Source organism: Bos mutus, chromosome X (genome assembly GCF_027580195.1).
Source record: "Bos mutus isolate GX-2022 chromosome X, NWIPB_WYAK_1.1, whole genome shotgun sequence".
NCBI lineage: Eukaryota > Metazoa > Chordata > Mammalia > Artiodactyla > Bovidae > Bos > Bos mutus.
The window spans coordinates 21,151,340-21,169,808 of NC_091646.1; the positions used below are offsets into that span (position 1 = coordinate 21,151,340).

At 39.7% G+C, this 18,469-nt stretch overlaps 1 protein-coding gene across 5 annotated transcripts in view; it reads right to left on the bottom strand.

The window, feature by feature from the left end:
• Positions 1-2,746: 2,746 nt before the first annotated feature.
• Positions 2,747-18,469, bottom strand: part of INTS6L (integrator complex subunit 6 like) — a 58,755-nt gene continuing 43,032 nt past the window's right edge. The window contains exons 10-18 of one of the 5 annotated variants that reach the window (XM_070365482.1): positions 16,985-17,079; positions 15,867-15,977; positions 13,448-13,666; positions 12,090-12,213; positions 10,900-11,042; positions 9,060-9,294; positions 7,055-7,429; positions 6,117-6,210; positions 2,747-5,420 (exon numbers count right to left, since the gene is read on the bottom strand). In XM_070365482.1, coding sequence (XP_070221583.1) covers positions 5,318-5,420; positions 6,117-6,210; positions 7,055-7,429; positions 9,060-9,294; positions 10,900-11,042; positions 12,090-12,213; positions 13,448-13,666; positions 15,867-15,977; positions 16,985-17,079 — 1,499 coding nt within the window. In that variant the 3' untranslated portion in view covers positions 2,747-5,317. Of the gene's footprint in view, positions 5,421-6,116; positions 6,211-7,054; positions 7,430-9,059; positions 9,295-10,899; positions 11,043-12,089; positions 12,214-13,447; positions 13,667-15,866; positions 15,978-16,984; positions 17,080-18,469 lie in introns of those variants that run through there. The other 4 variants (XM_070365483.1, XM_005904054.3, XM_070365484.1 and 1 more) reach the window with 4 other exon arrangements.

Consider the following 18,469-nt stretch of genomic DNA (forward strand, 5'->3'; position numbering starts at 1 on the left):
AAAAGTGAAAGTGAAGTTGCTTAGTCGTGTCCGACTCTTCGCGATCCCATGGACTGCAGCCCACCAGGCTCCTCCGCCCATAGGATTTTCCAGGCAAGAGTACTGGAGTGGGGTGCCATTGCCTTCTCCGTGAATGGAAACTACACCACCCTAATTCATTTAGGAGCGCTAATGGCCATGAACCTCAAGAGTGAGAGGTTGGGTCACTTCATCATGGAAAGGACAATCACCAGGGAAAGGACTTGTGAGGGTAAGAAAATGTGGAACGGGATGTAGAAGTAACCACATAACCATATGCAGAAACAAGGACTGTAATGATTATGAGTATCATTTATTTTTGTATAAATCGACTCACATATACATTAACCAAATAATTTCTAACACAAGATGTGTTATTAGTTAATTTTATTTTTCAGTTTTTAAGGTACACAATATTAAACTGGGGTGTGAATCAGGTAAAGAATGAATAAGACTTAAAAGATATGACTTTGTGCCCTCTTTCAGAGATGTGTTAGTGTTCTCTTGGTTGTAGGTGGGAGAAATGTATCCGGTTAGGCAGAATCACGTCTTTGTTGTTTCTATTTAAAGATGAAGTATGGTTTAGAGAGATGTTCATAAGTAGTAAGATGACAAGAGGTGCCCGTTGTAAAGTGTCACTTTGGTTAGGTGACTCACATCACAGACACTTCTACTTCCTGCATGTTTTCGGTCAGAGGGTGCCACAGAGGGACTCTGGGAGGTTGGAGACTGTGGTGGAAGAGAAGCAGCCACCATTTTGCAGCTCCCACATCTTGTTGCTGATCTGCAGGTTCACCTTTTGGCATGAAGCAGCAGCTGGGTCTGCAATTTCTTTGTCTTCCCCCAGATTCACTCTCGGTATCTCTATCTTTTGGACCAGGTGTTTATGTTTAACTCCGTGAAGTAGAGCCTTGGTTTCTGCAGATATTTTGTCACCAGGATCAGAGGCCACAATAACGGAGATGTATTTGTCTGTCCTTACGTGGTTCTAGGTCATGTTTGTGGTTTTAGTTTTCCTCCCTACCTCTGTTGAGGTGACAGCACCCTTTTAGTTTTATTTTTTGATCATGCCGTGGCTTGCAGGATTTTAGTTACTTGACCAAGGATCAAACCTAGGACCCTGGCAGTGGAAGCATGGAATCCTAACCACTAGGCAGCCAGGAAATTCCCTAAAGTTTACCATTTTAAAATGTACAACTCAATGGCATAAAGTACCTTCACAATGCTGTGCAACCATTACAGAACTATCTTATCCTAAAACTGTTTTACTATTTTAAGACACAGATGAAAGAAATCAAAGATGACATAAACAAATGGAGAGATATTCCATGTTCCTGTGCTGAAAGAATCAATATTGTGAAAATGACTATACTACCAAAAGCAATCCACAGATTCAAGGCAATCCCTATCAAATTACTAATGGTATTTTTCACAGAACTAGAATAAAAAATTTCACAATTCATATGGAAACATAAAAGACCCTGAATAGCCAAAGCTATTTTGAGAAAGAAGAATGGAGTTGGAGGAATCAACCTTCCTGACTTCAGACTATACTACAAAGCTACAGTTATCAAGACAGTATGGTACTGGCACAAAAACAGAAATATAGACCAATGGAGCAAGATAGAAAGCCCAGAGATAAACCCACGCACCTATGGGCACCTTATCTTTGACAAAGGAGGCAAGACTATACAATGAAGAAAAGATAGTGTCTTTAATAAGTGGTACTGGGAAAACTGGACAGCTAAGTGTGAAAGAATTAAATTAGAACCCCTTCTAACACCATACACAAAGATAAACTCAAAATGGATGAACAGCCTAAATGTAGGACCATAAACTATATAACTCTTAGAGGAAAACATAGGCAGAACACTATATGACATAAATCACAGCAAGATCCTCTATGACCCACCTCCCAGAGTAATGGAAATAAAAACAAAAATAAAGTGGGACCTAATTAAACTTAAGAGCTTTTGCACAGCAAAGAAAACTATAAACAAGGTGAAAACAAATGAAACAGCTGACAAAGGATTAGTCTTCAAAATATACAAGCAGCTCATGTAACTCAATACCAGAAAAACAAACAACCCAATCAAAAAGTGGGCAGAAGACCTAAAAAGACATATCTCCAAAGAAGACATACAGATGACTAATAAACACATGAAAAGATGCTCAATATCACTCATTATTAAAGAAATGCAAATCAAAACTACAATGAGATATCACCTCACACCAGTCAGAATGGCTATCATCAAAAAGTCTACAAACAATAAATGCTGGAGAGGATGTGGAGAAAAGGGAATCCTCTTGCACTGTTGATGGGAATGTAAATTGATACAGCCACTATAGAGGACAGTGTGGAGATTCCTTAAAAAACTAGGAATAAAACTACCATAAGACCCAATGACTCCACTACTGGGCATATACCCTGAGAAAATCATAATTGAAAAAGACACATGTACACCAATGTTCACTCCAGCACTATTTGCAATAGCTAGGACATGTTAGCAAATTAGATGCCCATCGACAGATGAATGGATAAAGAAGCTGTGGTACATATATACAATGGAATATTAGCCATATAAAGGAACACATTCGAGTCAGTTCTAATGAGGTGAATGAACCTCGAGCTTATTATATAGAGTGAAGCAAGTCAGAAAGAGATAAACAAATATCACATATTAACTTATATATATGAAATCTAAGATGTGTATGTGCTCAGTCATGTCCAATTCTTTGTGACTCCATGAACTGTAGCCTGCCAGGCTCCTCTGTCCATGGAATTTTCCAGGCAAGAATACTGGAGTGGGTTACCATTTCCTACGCCAGTGGATCTTCCCAACCCAGGGCTCGAACCTGTGTCTCTTGCATCTCCTGCACTGGCAGGCAGATTCTTTACCACTAGTGCCAGGTGGGAAGAAAAGCTATGACAAACTCAGACAGCATATTAAAAAGCAGAGGCATCACTTTATTGACATAGATCCATATTGTCAAAGCTATGGTTTTTCCAGTAGTCATGTACCGATGTGAGAGTTGGACCATAAAGAAGGCTAAGTGCTGAAGAATTGGTGCTTTCTAATTGTGGTGCTGAAGAAGACCTCTAGAGAGTCCCTAGGACTGCAAGGAGATCAAACCAGTCAGTCCTGAAGGAAATCAACCCTGAATATTCTTGGAAGGTCTGATGCTGAAGTTGAAGCTCCAATACTTTGGCCACCTGATGTGAAGAGCTGACTCCTTGGAAAAGCCCCTGATGTTGGGAAAGATTGAGTGCAGGAAGAGAAGGGGACGACAGAGGATGAGATGGTTGGATGGCATCACCAACTCAGTGGACATGAGTTTGAGCAAACTCTGGGAGATAGTGAAGGACAAAGCAGCCTGGCATGCTGGAGGTCATGGGGTCGCAAAGAGTTGGACAAGACTTAGCAGCTGAACAAAAACCACCATCATGACTGAGGAACTAACACTTTACTTGCCATAAGCATCAGGAGCTTATTCACTTGCCTTTTTTCTTTTTTTTTTTTTTTTTAGGAGCATGTGCTCTAGGTACTCGGGCTTCAGTGGTTGTGGCTCCTGGGCTCTAGAGTGCTGGCTCAGTAGTTGTGGCACACGGATTTAGCTGCTCTGTGGCATGTGGACTTCTCCTGTACCGGGGACTGAATCCTTGTCCCCTGCATTAGCTGGTGGATTCCTAACCACTGGACCATCAGGGAAGCCCCTTACTTGCCTTTCAATGTTTTTGAGGAACAACCTTCACATAGCTGCTTCTCTACTATAACAGTTTATTTTTAAAGTTAAAAAAAAATTTTTTTTTGGCTGTACCACATGGCATGAGGGATCTTAGTTCCTGCATCAGGAATCAAACCTGTGTTCCTTGCAGTGGAAGTACAGTCTTAACCACTGGACTGCCAAGGAAGTCCTTATAAGAGAGTTTAGAGTTAGACAAAAGAAAAGCAATCAATCCCATTGGTCAGTCCTTCAGGGAGGCCTTTGGACAGGTTTAAACAAACACAATTCCTTGGGAATAAGGTCTATCCTCCTCCCTCTTGAGCCAGGAACCCTCAGTTGGAATGCAGGCTGACATCTTCAAGACCACTGTTATACTGGGGAGGAGAATGAGGCAAGAATAAGTTAAAATGCTACCAGATTCTCCTATCACATTTCAATGGGTCTTCTTCTGACTCAACATTCACTTGGTTGCTGTAAACCTCTATCTTCCAGAGTCCCAGTAAACTTGATTCCAATCATTTTCCCCAGTGTTTTCGGTGTTTCTGGAGTACCCCACTCCACCAGTTTCACCAGTATCAGTTCGGTGAGTGACATTTTGAAGTTTACATCATTCTGCTAACATCTTAATTACAGTGGGCATTTTTTTATGAAAGGAGTTACAAATCAGAAGAAAGACAAAACTAGAAATTTCTCAAGCGTCAATGACCTTGTGAAAAATCAATAAAATGATTTATTTTATATATGAAAAGTCAAAATCTCTTTGTACACTTAAATTTCTGCAAATACAAACATAACAATACTGCTCCATAAAAACTTTTGTATAAACATTAAAGGAAATATCTACATTATTTTTTTTTAGTGCTTCTGAAGCACAGAATGCACAAGTCCACCTGAAGCCTTTCTGGCATCACATGCAAGAACAAACGTCAGGGGTGGGGGTGGCCTCAGGCGTACTTTGTAATGTCTCTAGACAAAATAGAAGACAGTTGGAGGTAGATCATTTGGTGACTCTCCCTGCCCCCTCCCATGGAGAAATAAGTTACCCAAATAGCAGCTTTCTCACTCTTTGATCCAAACTGTCCTGAATATTGCATGGTTTTAAAGGCACAACTAGGAATTGTTGAAAACTTCGTTCAGAACACACACAATTAGCAGGTGGACTCTGAACCCCTCTTCTTTCTAAATGACATAGTAAGAGCATCAGGTAGTGCTCTGCCTGCAGGTGGCCCCTAGTCACTCTGGACATGCCCAGGATGACCGAACTCAAGAGTGAACCCTTGTCACTTGTGTGTGTTCACTGAACTTAACCTGCTGGATTAATCATATCACCTTCCTCAATTGGGAAAAGTAACAAAAAAAAAAAAAAAACAACTAGTTAGTACTTTCAAAGAAAACAGGGCAAAGCCAGCTTTTACTGCCAGAGAGTCAGAAAATGAAAGCTGTCATTGCTTTTTCTTAACCTCTGGAAGCCAGTTCCCTTGAGTAAAACATCCTGGGATGTTCAACAATATCCCGCTCTGTCCTACAACACAGAGAACTTGTTCTTTTCTCCTTCTTGGTCTCTGCGGTAATATCATGATCTGCTGTTGATGTGATTAACATTGTTGAGAAGGTGATAGGATTCTATTTTTTCTAGTACCTTCTCAAGGTACTGAATTAAGACTCGTCTTTTGAACCTAAAAAAGAAAGAGGAATTTTATTAACCAAAAGGTCCTTAAAGCACTGTGTGGGGTACCAGGTGGAACTGACAATCTACATGGGAAATAGAAAATGTATCTTCATGTAAAGATGGGGCTTAGCTAATACCAAGAGTACCAACTGAGAGCCCAAGCCCGCCTCAGACTGTGAAGAGTCCAGAAAGCTCCCATAGACTTGGGTGAATGAGTTGGACTCGGATAATAGCAATCTAAATGCCTCTGGAGATAGCTGTAACTATGCATGAAGGCCAGGGCTTACAAAAGAAAGGCAGGCTCAATCCCTCTGCCTGTCTTACATTGGGTCCTTACGCTCACAGAAACACGCAAGTGACTTCCCTGGTTGTCTAGTGGAATCTGCTCTGCAGTGCAGGGGACACAGGTTTGATCCCTGGTCCAAGAACTAAGATTCCACATGCCTCAGGGCAACTACGCCCACACACCCAAACTACTGAGCCTGTGCTCTAGAGCCCAGGAGCTGCAACTACTGAACCCAGATGCCGCAACTGCTGAAGCCTGCACACCCTAGAGCCCGTGCTCCACAACAAGAGAAGCTACTGAAATGACAAGCCTGTGTGCCGCAACTAGAGAAAGCCTGAGCACAGAAAGAAGACCCCGCGTAACCAAAAATAATTAAATAAACAAAAAACACAATGAAGAGTTCCTCTTCACACCCACCTTGCAGCTTCCTTGATGGTAAATTCAACAAATTGTTTCTTGACTGCAAGAGGTCCTTGTACTCCTTCAAGCAAAGTGAAAATTCTCTCATACTCTGAAGATATTAAAAATATTATTATTGTTAAAAATGTGGATGAAAAATAAAATGCAATATTTATACATCCTCAACAATCATCAAGACATCTGCACTATCTGCTAGGGAAACCTGTAAACACTAATCAAATGTGGTCAGCTGAATGATGCCCCACCCCTCAAGTTGTCCATGTCCTAATTCTCAGAAACTGTCAACATATTACCTTATCTTGCAAAAGAGACTCTACTTTGTAGATGGGATTAAGTTACGGATCTGGAGCTGGGGAGATTATCCAGGTTTATACATGGAGGCCCAATATAATCACAAATATCCTTAGGAAACGGAGGCAGTAGAGCTGGTCGGGGAGAAAAGATGTAAGGGTGGGGGCAGAGGTTAGAGAGGAGCTACATTGCTGGCTTAAGAAGGGGCTACATTGCTGGTTTAAGATGGAGGAAGAGGCCATGAGTCAAGGAACACAGGCAGCCTGTGGAAGCTGGAAGAGGTAAGGAAACAGACTCCCCCTGAGCATTCAGAAGGAATGCTAGCCTGCCAACACCTTCATGTTAGCCCAATGAAAAGAAGTTCAAATCTCACTTCCACAACTCTAAGAAAATTCAGTTTTGAGCTACAAAATTTGTGATAACTTGTTACAGCAGCAAAAGGAGATTATTACAATAAGTAAGGGGGGAAAACCAGAAAGGTGTGTTGAGTTGTTTAGGTAAAACAAGAGGAATCATTTTCAATTATGTGAAAGTCCAATATTTCCCAAAAATGCACCTTAAGAGTTATCCTGAATCTATTTTGAATCTTAAAATGAAAGGGATCTCCCCATTATATTACTGATAGATGTTCTTCTACTACTTACTTCGTCCAAATTTTCGAACTTCCTTCATTAACTGGTGCTTTATATCAGCATTGATTCCTTGTGCCATAGCAGGAGTTATCTGCAATGTACTTGGCACAGTCTCCAAAGCAGATGTTACTGAGACTTTCTGATCATCCACAGAGACGCTGCAGTTCTTGGTTTCTCCTGGAAGTGCATTACTCCCAGGTTTGTGCATCGGGCCATCTTCCCTGAGACTAGTGAAATCGTCAGATAGAGAATCCACTTGGTCAGGTGGGATACCATCTCCTGCCATATTCATAAGCTCTGGTGAAGCAGATTTTGACAAGAAGCCATCAGGTGAGATTTGACCATTTTCCATCTTCTCCTCATGAACATCGTGAGTGACAGTAACACCTGGAAACCAAAATGAGAAGTTGAGCTGTGGGGTAGGTGTGTTATAGTAACCCCAAAGGGATATCATGGGGCTCCTCAGTTTTGAGGAAATGGTTTCATAAAGCAAGAGGATGTACCAGAGGGAGCTCAAGACCCCTCAAGTTGAGCTCAGGAAGGTAATCTCCATGGCACCAAGAATATATATGGAAACAAGACAGAACAACTAATAAACAGTCTCAGATCCCTGGCACTGAGGGCTTAGCTGCAGCTTGTGCTTTCCAAGCTGAAAAGCAGCAAGTCTCACATGATGTCATGGTTTCTGTCATTTATATGAAATGAAATGAAATTTTATTTCATTATATGAAATGCCATGCTCTACTGAGCTTGACACCAGACTACGTGTGCCCCCCCCCCCTCAAACTCCATCCTCTCTTCCTTAAAAGTTCTGAGGAAACAGAGGTGGTGACCACTAGATCTGAAAGCTCTATATGTACTTCATCACCCCAATTCTCTGCCAGTACATGATTCTCCTCATTCATCTTTTCTGTCTCAGAAAAGTGAATTTCTTTTTCCTCCAGGTCTGACACCTCTCCTCCATTGACTCATCGTCCTCTGTGCTGGGCACCATGCCAGGAGCTGGGGGCAGCCTCCAACAGCACACATAGAAACAATCCCCACCCTAATGGAATGTCCGTGCTCATGGGAAGGCCAGGCAGGAAGTGTACTATGATCCAACAAAACAATTACAGTTCATATTCGTGTTTGGGGAGAAGCAAGCAGGGAGGGGACAGAGAGCAGGAGGGGGAGCCCCAGTGGATCACAAGGTCAGGCAGATCCCTTCTGAGCAGGTGTCCTTTGGGCAGAGGCTGGAGGAGGAGGGAGAGCCGGCCTGTGCCCATGCAGAGGACACATGTTAGGAGAGGATGGTGGGCCCAGGTCGTGCAGAGCCAGTGGACCAGAGTCAGGAGCTCATATTGTGCTCTGAGTGCCTAGGAAAGGTAATGAGGCATTTTCAGCATGGATGTGGTGTGATCTGATTTCTATGTTGATATGATCACTCTGGCTGCAGGTCAGAAAATGAGTTAGATGAGAAGGTTGGAAAGTAGAAAAATAAACTATTGGAGTATCTTGGTGACACGATGGCAGCATAGATCAGAGGAATGGAGAAGAATGGTGGGGTGTGGGATTTATACTTGGCACCATCCAGTGGAGTGGAGGAGGCTGGGCCAGACTGCGCTGGGCTGGAGTAAGGAGAGGAGATGAGCACACAGACAGCACCAGCCTTTACTGACCCAGTGCAGACCCAGCCATACTGAGCCCATTTGCTCCTACTGACTTCTGCAGCAACTCCAAATTGATGCACCTTCTTCAGCCTTGACTTGACAAAGTCAACAGGCACATCTTCCAACATTTCTCCATCTTGTGTTAACTACTATGTAAGTAGGGATCTTCCTCCCCTCATATAGATGGAGATCCTTGAAACAAGGTCTCTCCTCTCACAGGGTGCTTTGTACCTACCACATGGATGATTAAAAATAATGGCTTACTTAATGAACAAAAACTGAATACAAAAGAAATGAATATAAAAGAAAATTGTTTAGTGTCTTAGTCCTCTAGGGGCCATAAGGAAATCACAACCACTACTCTATACCTGTATATACAAGGGTGGGTTTTATGAGGTTTGAATAAGATGGGAACCACGAGGCTGAGGGTGGTCCCTTTCCGCCCACATGGTTAGTTACAGTAGGTGGTGTTTGTGGTTTCCTCAACAGCAGGGACATACTCCGCCTTCTCTTAGATGACAAAGCACTGTTGACTTCTCCAGGACGTTTCACTTTCTTTTGCGGCCCTGCTACAAACTCATCTGCTTCATCGATCATCATTCCCTAGAAAACATCAATGAACATATTCCATTAAAGAGAACACTGCACACACTCTTCACATGCATATATGATCATGCATTATGTCAACAATATAGATCTTAATCATGGGCCAAAGATTTGCCATGCCTCACATAGACTTTTCAGAAAACACTACTCAATTTTAATCCAGTCTAAGTGGAACAAGGAGGAAACTTGTTTTACGGTCAAACATAACACAATCATGATTAACCTGAAAGCCTGGGGAATAAGAAACTCTCATCAACCAAAATGGAAATTAACCCACAGTTACCCTTCTGAAGAAGCTACAAACCATTTTGCATCAACCCTTGGTAAGGAAATCATTCCCTTTTGTGTGATTTAAATGCATCCTTAAGAAATATTGATAATCACTATACAGAATGCTGCATGTAAATGGTGACAGATAGGTAGATGGAAAATGTCATTCCCTCAGTAGCAACCTCACAGAGATTTATATATATTCACCTTGGTGCTGGATACAAATGAAGGAGGGGGCTTTTTACCCCTGGGAATAAAAGATGAGAGACAGCAGTACAGAAGGTTAACTAAAAGCTGTTTTCATCCAAGGATAACCTAGGAAGATGCACTCCCATTATTTGAATAAAACCACGATAAATGACTTTTCCAAAGTATTCCCCATAGCAAAACAGTACAGAAAGAGGAAAACATATTCACTGAGCATGTACCACATGTCAGGTAATGTTCTAACTGATGTACAATTCTCCACAGAGCTCTATTAGTTAGATGTCATAGTTATCGCCAGTGCTACCAGTGACAAAAACCAAGACACAGAAGATTAAGAACTCTAGTTAACTGAGGATTCAGGTAAAGTAGAACACTTTTGGTCCAGTTTTGTTCCAGAAGACATTATTGCATGCTCTGCACCTTTGTAACAATGGTTTCTTCCATGATTGCAGATATAATTCTTATTTGTCTTCACGCTTATATCATCAAGTCAGCATATCTCTCACATACACACACAGTGATACATACACACACACACATGTGTGTGCACACACATCTCATGTTTATATCTCTTGTAGGACAAGCCAATAGAGCAACATCACTTAGTACTTCATATTTCAAGAAGAACACTTAATAACTATCTAGATAGAGCACTAAAGATCTGAATAATGTAAACAAAGGAAATAAATGGTGATTTCAATATTGAAGGAATTAGTGTGTGGAGCTGGGAGTAAATACAGACTCTGGAGCTGGAAAGATGGAGGTTCAAATCTTGGCTCTAACTGGCTATGTCACTCAGGGTGAATCATTTGACCACAGTGAGCTCTGATTTCTTCATATTATAGGGCAGACAGTTATACTCATCTGCAGAATGGTTGTGTGCATTCAATGTTATCATTTAAAACATCAGCTCCTACTACATATGCAGTAAATGCCAGCTACCATTTTTTAACCAACATACTCTTCCATCAGGAGGCTCCCACTTTCCATTCACAAAGAGCCCTGGAGACATATTTTATCTTTTAAACAAACAGAAGGCCTCTGACTTATATACACCTTGCCAAAAAGGAAGGAGTTATTCCAAGAATATCATGATTTATGCAGACATAGAACTGGGTATCCCACCTTCTTATCTTGTTTAAATGGATTGCCAAAAGTATGTAGTCTTTTTGGTTGATCTGGATCAATCTCTCGAAGTGGAGAAGCCAATGTCTTTAGATATTCTTGATAGTTACCCATTTGTGCGACTGGAACACTATGAAGAGAATCTGCAAAATCACCAGAAGACAAACAGATGCTCTATACATGTTCTATAGTTGAAGTGTGTGTGGTTCTTCTGAGAGGACATGATCATAGTCTGGTTTAGCATTGCATATCTCAGCAACCGATAGGCTAAAATCTTGAATCTAGCATTCTAGGATCTAAAATCATCTCTCTTCATCCCATTCATCACTCAGTCTAACATCACCACGGCCTACAAGCTCAAATCCCTAGACCAAGAACAACTCCCTCACTCTTCATCACAGGTTTGAGAATGGGCTGACATTCCCTATACCACATCCCAACTCAAAACCCAAAATTTTGTGTTTTGAAGAGCCTAGGCTCTCTGGCTTTCTCTTATCATCTAAAGAATCTTGGTTAGTGGGCCATACCCTTTTGGAAAACTTGATTAGATCTACAGGCTTTCTAAGCACCCCCCCAAAAAAAGATCTTACCCCCCACCTCAAAAAAAAATACTGACATAATTTCAGGAGGTTGGCCAGGCTAAGATTTGCTCATTTTAATGGACAAATGACACTGTTTAAAATGAACAAAATGGAATCAAGGGTAATTGTACATCACCATCAATTATCCTCGACAGTATCAGGTTCATTCTTTTCCTGTAAAGGAGGAATCTGGATTGAACTTATCAGAGCAGGCTAGGTGGTACAGTGTCAGGGTGTACAATTTCCGAATTCTGATAGACCTAGTTTCTGCTGCTTTCCAGCTCACTAGAACTGGGGAAGCTATTAAAACGCTCATTCTGAGTTCCAATGTCCATAAAAATGGGCATAAAAACAGTATCTGTCTCATGGGGTTGTTTTGAGACTTACAAGAGCTAAAGCATGTGTAGTGTAATATACATGCCAATTAATGCCCAGTTCCCCTTAAACCCAAGAACAATAAACTTGTGCTAGTAGATGAAGGGATTTAGAGAAAATAGGTATTATAAATATTAAAGTACTACAAAATAATGTATGCTTTATGCAATAAACACCTTCATGTTAGTCAGACTTGACATTTTATCAACAAAAAGTACTTCTTTGTTCACTTACCTTCATCTTGTCCAACAATAAACTTGTGTGTTTTCAGCAGATTGGATCGCATTCTGGTTAACTGGTCTAAAAGATCTCTACGTGGAATATCATAAGCATTTCTATATGTCTGAGGTTTCAAATCCTATTTGAAATGAAACAATTTCAGTTACTCCTGAGGCTTTTAATATAGAAATGTAATTCCTAATCCTCTTAAAATCTTAGCAAAGAGAGGGATATTCATTATAACTGACTTCAGTACAATTTTGCAGTGGAAAATTTGCCTTTGCTGGCCATGTTCTGAATTCTACTACATCCACGTAGCTTTAAAGCCATTGTGTACATCCTTTTTCAAGTATACCATTTAAAACATCAGATCCTGAGATCTGTGCCTGTGGCAGCCTTGCAGGCCCACTATTCATAATCTAGATGCCCTCCCCTGGCAGCCATGGAGAGGAGCTGATGGGATGTCCGTCCAGGAAGCAATGGCTGATCCACAAGGGGTATAGTGATCTGAGCACCTCCAGCCACAGTGCCTTCAGGATCTGGGGCAGCGCTGGGACAGAGGCTGTGCTCTTTCCAGACTGCCCCCAGCCAGTGACTGAGAATGACGGGGGATGTTCAGGCCTGGCCAGTTCTGCCAATATGGACCTCCTCTATGGGATCTTGTGGTGCCAGGGTTCCCTGTTGGGCTGGCCAAGACTTTCTACAAGCTATACTGATGCCTGAAGCTCTTTATACCCATTCCTCCTTCCTTTCCCCATCCTCTCACAAATGTTAGTTCAGCACTGTGATCTGAAGTTTAGCAGACATTTGGTCCTCCCCAAGGATCCTTGATATTTGGTTATACTTGGTGCTGTCCAAAATGTTCATAAGACATGTAGTACATACCAAGAGGTCCTTGATACTTGGTTCTGTCCATTTGGCATGAACCAAATATGATTGGACCAGATTCCAAGGGCCTTTTCATGTGGACTACATGTCATCCGGGTGCCCCCTTCTGATGTTCCATTTGGGCTTCCCTGGTGGCTCAGACGGTAAAGTGTATGCCTGCAATGCAGGGGACCCAGGTTCGATTCCTGGGTCGGGAAGATCCCCTGGAGAAGGAAATGGCAATACACTCCAGCACTCTTGCCTGGAAAATCCCATGGATGGAGGAGCCTGATAGGATACAGTCCATGGGGTCTCAAAGAGTCAGACACGACTGAGCGACTTCACTTTCACTTTCACATGTCTTATGGATATTTTGGATAGGACCAAAGGTTCTGCAAGGGATCTGAAAGCTCTCCTTGTTTGTTCCCATTCCTTCTCCCCTTTGTCTTTCACAGACCTTATTTTCCCCCCACCACTCCCAACAAGCTATTTATGTCACAATTTACCTTGTTTAAGAGTCCTACTTGGAAGCCGGCAAATTCTTTGGTGTTCAATTCTGTCAGTCTCGGTGCGGTATCCCCAATGATTTCTTTCAATAGTTTTCTAAAGTTTTTATTGTGAGTCAAGGAAACACCACCTCCAGAATGATTTTTCACTTTGATTCCAATTTCCTGGGGAGGTTTCTTCCCCACGGATGCTAGTATTCGTTCTGACTCTAGTTTGGTCTAAAATGAAAGTATATAGTATGTTATAAAAAGAGCTATATTATCACTGTTGTTTTTACTACTTAAGAAAGATGATACTTTAAGAACCCCACTGAACAAATTTAAATTACAAATCACAGAAAAACAGATAATTAAACATTTTCCTGTGCTTCTCTGTACTACCACAAAGAACAGAGGGGGCTAGAAAGACCAATAATACATTTTTTTCCTCTTCTCTATAGTGTCAAAATTATGACAGAATCATGGAAAGAATGAAAACAGTGGGTAAGAATTATATTCATAGATATTTAAAATCACATTTTGTTACTGTAAAATTTAGTCTAAGTCAACATACTCATTTCGAACCCAGTTATAAAAGGTAAAAGTCTGCATTTATAAAATTGCACTAGTGCTGAAATTCAGATTACATAGATTGGCACTATATCTGAAAAAACTTATAGTGTTTATTTCTAATATCAGACCACTCACAAAAATGTGATACTTAATTTAACAAATATTAACAAGTAAATAATTTATAATAGTACTCAAGTTTATAATTCACAACAAAAAATTCTCTTAATAGATACTATTATATCATTATTGATAAATATTGCTTGAGAGTGTATTATAGCAGTATATTGGGCATATTTTCTGATTTACATACATCTGAGATGGTTCAAAGAACACTGGTGACATAGAATTATTAAATTAGTAAGTAAATTAGTAATTAGAGCTAGTATAAATTAGTAATGATCTTTTTTTTTCTAAAAGGTAGAATTCCACCAATGTCTTATAAGCCCAAATTAATTCTGAATTTCTTGTGATTTGGTCGGAGATATTCATTAATTTTCTTTAATTATTAGAATGAGGTATATTTATTATCTGTTTAAAAATTTAGTCATGAAATAGGGGATAAGAGCAAATGAAGAGTCTGTTTCCACAAAGGGTCCTAAAAGCCCATTTGTAAAACTATACAAGCAATGTGTCCCAGAAGGTCCCAGAACTTGCATGAGTTTCAAGTCTGTTCACTATTCTTCCTTCTGGCCATACCTTGCTGACCCAGCCTTAAAGGCCTAAGGCAAACATCAAATAAAAAAATATAAATCAAGAGATCAATCAATAAATAACCAAAACAAAACATTAACACCACCAACAAAAATCTATTAGCAGAGAGGAACGGAGTTAAGGGGATGCTTGGTAGATCAGAAATCTGGGTTTGCTTTACTCTCTTTTGCATGTATAAGCACACTGGACTGGTAGGAGCTGGTAAACTCCAGACTATACTTAAGTTTTTGCCAGTTCCTAGCAAGGTGTGTCAGCATCCCAAACTGCAGAGTCATCTATGTTCTCTGGTGTCAGAAATCTGACACTTATTTACTTACTACTCTCTGTTTTCTAAAGGCCCAGCTTTGAAACATATCCAACTTGAAGTATTATTGTCACTGCAAATGCTACTACTAGTCCCTACCTGGGAATACATTTGTGCATAAGAACAAAGTTAAGCTGCTGCATTAATTTGTCATATAACATAACACATTTGTATGGCAGTAAAGCTCTAACTCAGTAGTTCTCAAGCATTTTCACCTTGCAAGAATGGGCTAAGTAGAGGTGAGAAGTATGATAAGTAGGGGTGAGTGGAGGATGAGGTACTAATAGAGAGGGGCAGGCAAGGGACAAGGTGAATAATGGTAAATGAGGTGGGGGTGTAAAGGAACAGAGGGAGGGCCTGCCACCCTCCAGTGTGAGGTACACTGGTCTCATCTCCCCCTCTCCAAGAAAAAGCATGCTGATATTTATTGCCTAAAAACGAAGTTCAGGCAAGTCATTTAATCACACCATGCCTCAGTGTGCTGACCTAAAACGGGGGATGCTCTAGCCCAATGTGATTTGAGGAGAAACTAGGTTGAGGATAGACAAAATGTGACCCATGAGATAAATCTATTAAGCCTCTGCCCCTCTTAGGCCACAAAGTATCAACCAGCTTGGGGTAAAACAAACTGGCAAGCAAAAGGAGAAATGGCACAGCATCCAATGATACTGACAGACCCTTAACTGCAGTTTAATGGTGAAGCCAGAAGCCATAGAGAATCACATTACTACTAATTCATAAAGTGTAGAAATATATACACATTTAATTTGAAAATTACAGTTACACTAAAGAATAAGGAAATGCACTTCTGAGGGCAAAGGATTTTTGTTTGTTTGTTTTTACCAATACTACCTGTTGGCTGAGTTTTTTAAGGTAAGAGATAACACTGTAACTAAGTCCACAATCTAAATTATCTGATATCAGATTTGGAGCTCCCATCATCCTTAGTGCTTTCTTTAATGGCTATAAGGAAACAAAATACACAACAGTAAGAATAGAATAAATCTTAAAATACTCAAAGTTCAGTTATAAGGGGCAAAGGGACATGATTCATTTCTTAGAAGTCAAGGTGCTGCACATAAAACCAAACATGGAACATTAAAAAGTGGCAATGAAAATAGCAGAGAGGTAAGGAGCAGAGAGCAAAAAAATCAGAAGAGAGTGGGATAAGAAGAGCAAGTAACAGCAAATTCAAACAGGCAAATTGCTTTCAGTCTTAATTTCCAAGTCATAAAATCATTTCACATTACATTTAATTGTGCACCCCGTTCCTGCCATGGTAAATAATAACACACCCCAATTTCTCCTCCCAGTGACACAAATGGTACCACTTGAGATTCTACCTTTTCACCTCTAGAAACTTGGCTTACAGTTGACCACATCCACCTCTGAAACGATTTTGATAATCTCGATTTAGATTATATGACCAGTTCAAAATCATTATGAATATTTTTCTCAAATTGTAAAAATCCAAATGACACCAAGTCACTTTTTACTTTTTTGGGATTCCCCTCAATCAGTGCATCTGTTTCATGCTGTGTCTAGGACACGTTTAACAAGCAATAAGTAAATATAATGTCGTCAGGTTTTGTTTTGTTTTTTCCAGAGGAAAACCCCATACTTCGAATTTCTAGAGTTAAAAAGGGAGGCTAATATAATACATGAATCCAATTCATTTTTCTTAAATTCCAAAATTATAATATCATAAAGTTAATTTTTATAAGAGAAATATAGATGTGTTTTATAACAATAACCATGGCAGTTAAAGGAAATAAAATAAGCAGTTCTCTTTTGTGCCGCCCTGACATCTCCAGGCTCTTAGGCATAATTTGAAAAGACAATGGCGACTCAAATTTATAAATTAAAGAAAATCTTATTTCAGGGGTGAAGTTTTTGATTCATTGACATTTTTTTGTGACAGGAATCATCATGGATAGAGTTAATACATATATATATACAGAAATACATACTAATAAGTAGTATGGAGGCAGAGTTTTTAAGTAGCTGTCAAAAGCCTGTCGCCACTTCAGATTTGGCTTAAGCTTGTGAACTTTAAACAAGTCATCTGCAAGAGAAAATCCAAGAAAATATTACATTATTCCAGTTCTAAATTCCAAGATCTAAATCAAGCAACACACATCTATTATACCATTCCCTAGAAATTTCTAGTTTCAACTACATTAGATGACTATTTCATTCGAGTTTATTTGATTTGGGGGGTATTGTGTACCAAAATTATATATAGTAATTTTCTAGAAAATGATATAAATTCTCAGGTTACATATTTATCTTTCATCTGTGAAGCCACATAGCATAATATTAAAACACTGACTCTGATTTATGTGAAATATTTCTCTGACCTCTTGTTGTTTAGTTGCCAAGTCGTGTCTGATTCTTTTGCAACCCCATGGACTGTAGCCCTCCATGCTCCTCTGTTCAGGGGTTTCCCAGGCAAAAATACTGGAGTGGGTTGCCATGCCCTCCTGCAGGGGATCCTTCCAATCCAGGGATCAAACCTGCATCTCATGCACTGGCAGGCAGATTCTTTATCACTGAGCCACCAGGGAAGCCCTTCTGGCCTCTTACGTATTGGTAATTCTACTGTAGTAATTTTCACCTAAGGATGAATCTATGGTCACTGGTTGCTAGAATATCTCTTTATTTTTTTAAAATAGAGAATGTTAAAACAACAACAAAACAAACTCATAGACACAGAGAACAGATTGGTGGTTGCCTGAGGTGAGGGGTGGAGGGGTTGAAATGTTTGAAGGGGTTTAAATACAGACTTCCAGTTATAAGAGAAATAAGTCATGGGGATGTAATGTACAGCATGATTATAGTTAACTACACTGTATTGCATATTTGAAAGTTACTAAGAGAGTAAATCTTAATTTTTTCATCACAAGAAAAAAACTGGAACTATGTACAGTGACAGATATTAAGTAGATTTATTGTGATGATCATTTTGCAATATATACAAATATCGCATCATTATTGCACATATATACAACTATTGCATCAATATTGCACACCTGAAGCTAACAGAATGTCAATTACACCTCAATAAATATGGTTCTTAAATATCATGTGCATTATTAATAGAACTAAAGATATTCTTTAAATAAGCAGATATTCCCTATATTTTCACACTCAAATTTAATAATTTAAATAACTTAAATGCATTATGTACACTACATGAAAAATTCCCAAAATGTCTCATTATTTCCTTCCAAGGGTAAGAAATTTTTAATATAATAATTCAAAGTTGATATTCCCAGACATCAACAAACATGAACCTGCTACACTTATTATAAATATTATAAATTCATTCTCTATATTGTTTCTTCAGGTTTATTGGCTTTTATCCAAAAAACAAATGCTTTACTTCTAGGAACAAAACCATTTCTATGCTGTATGCATAATTTCTCTACAAATAGGGGTATTCTTTGAAATTA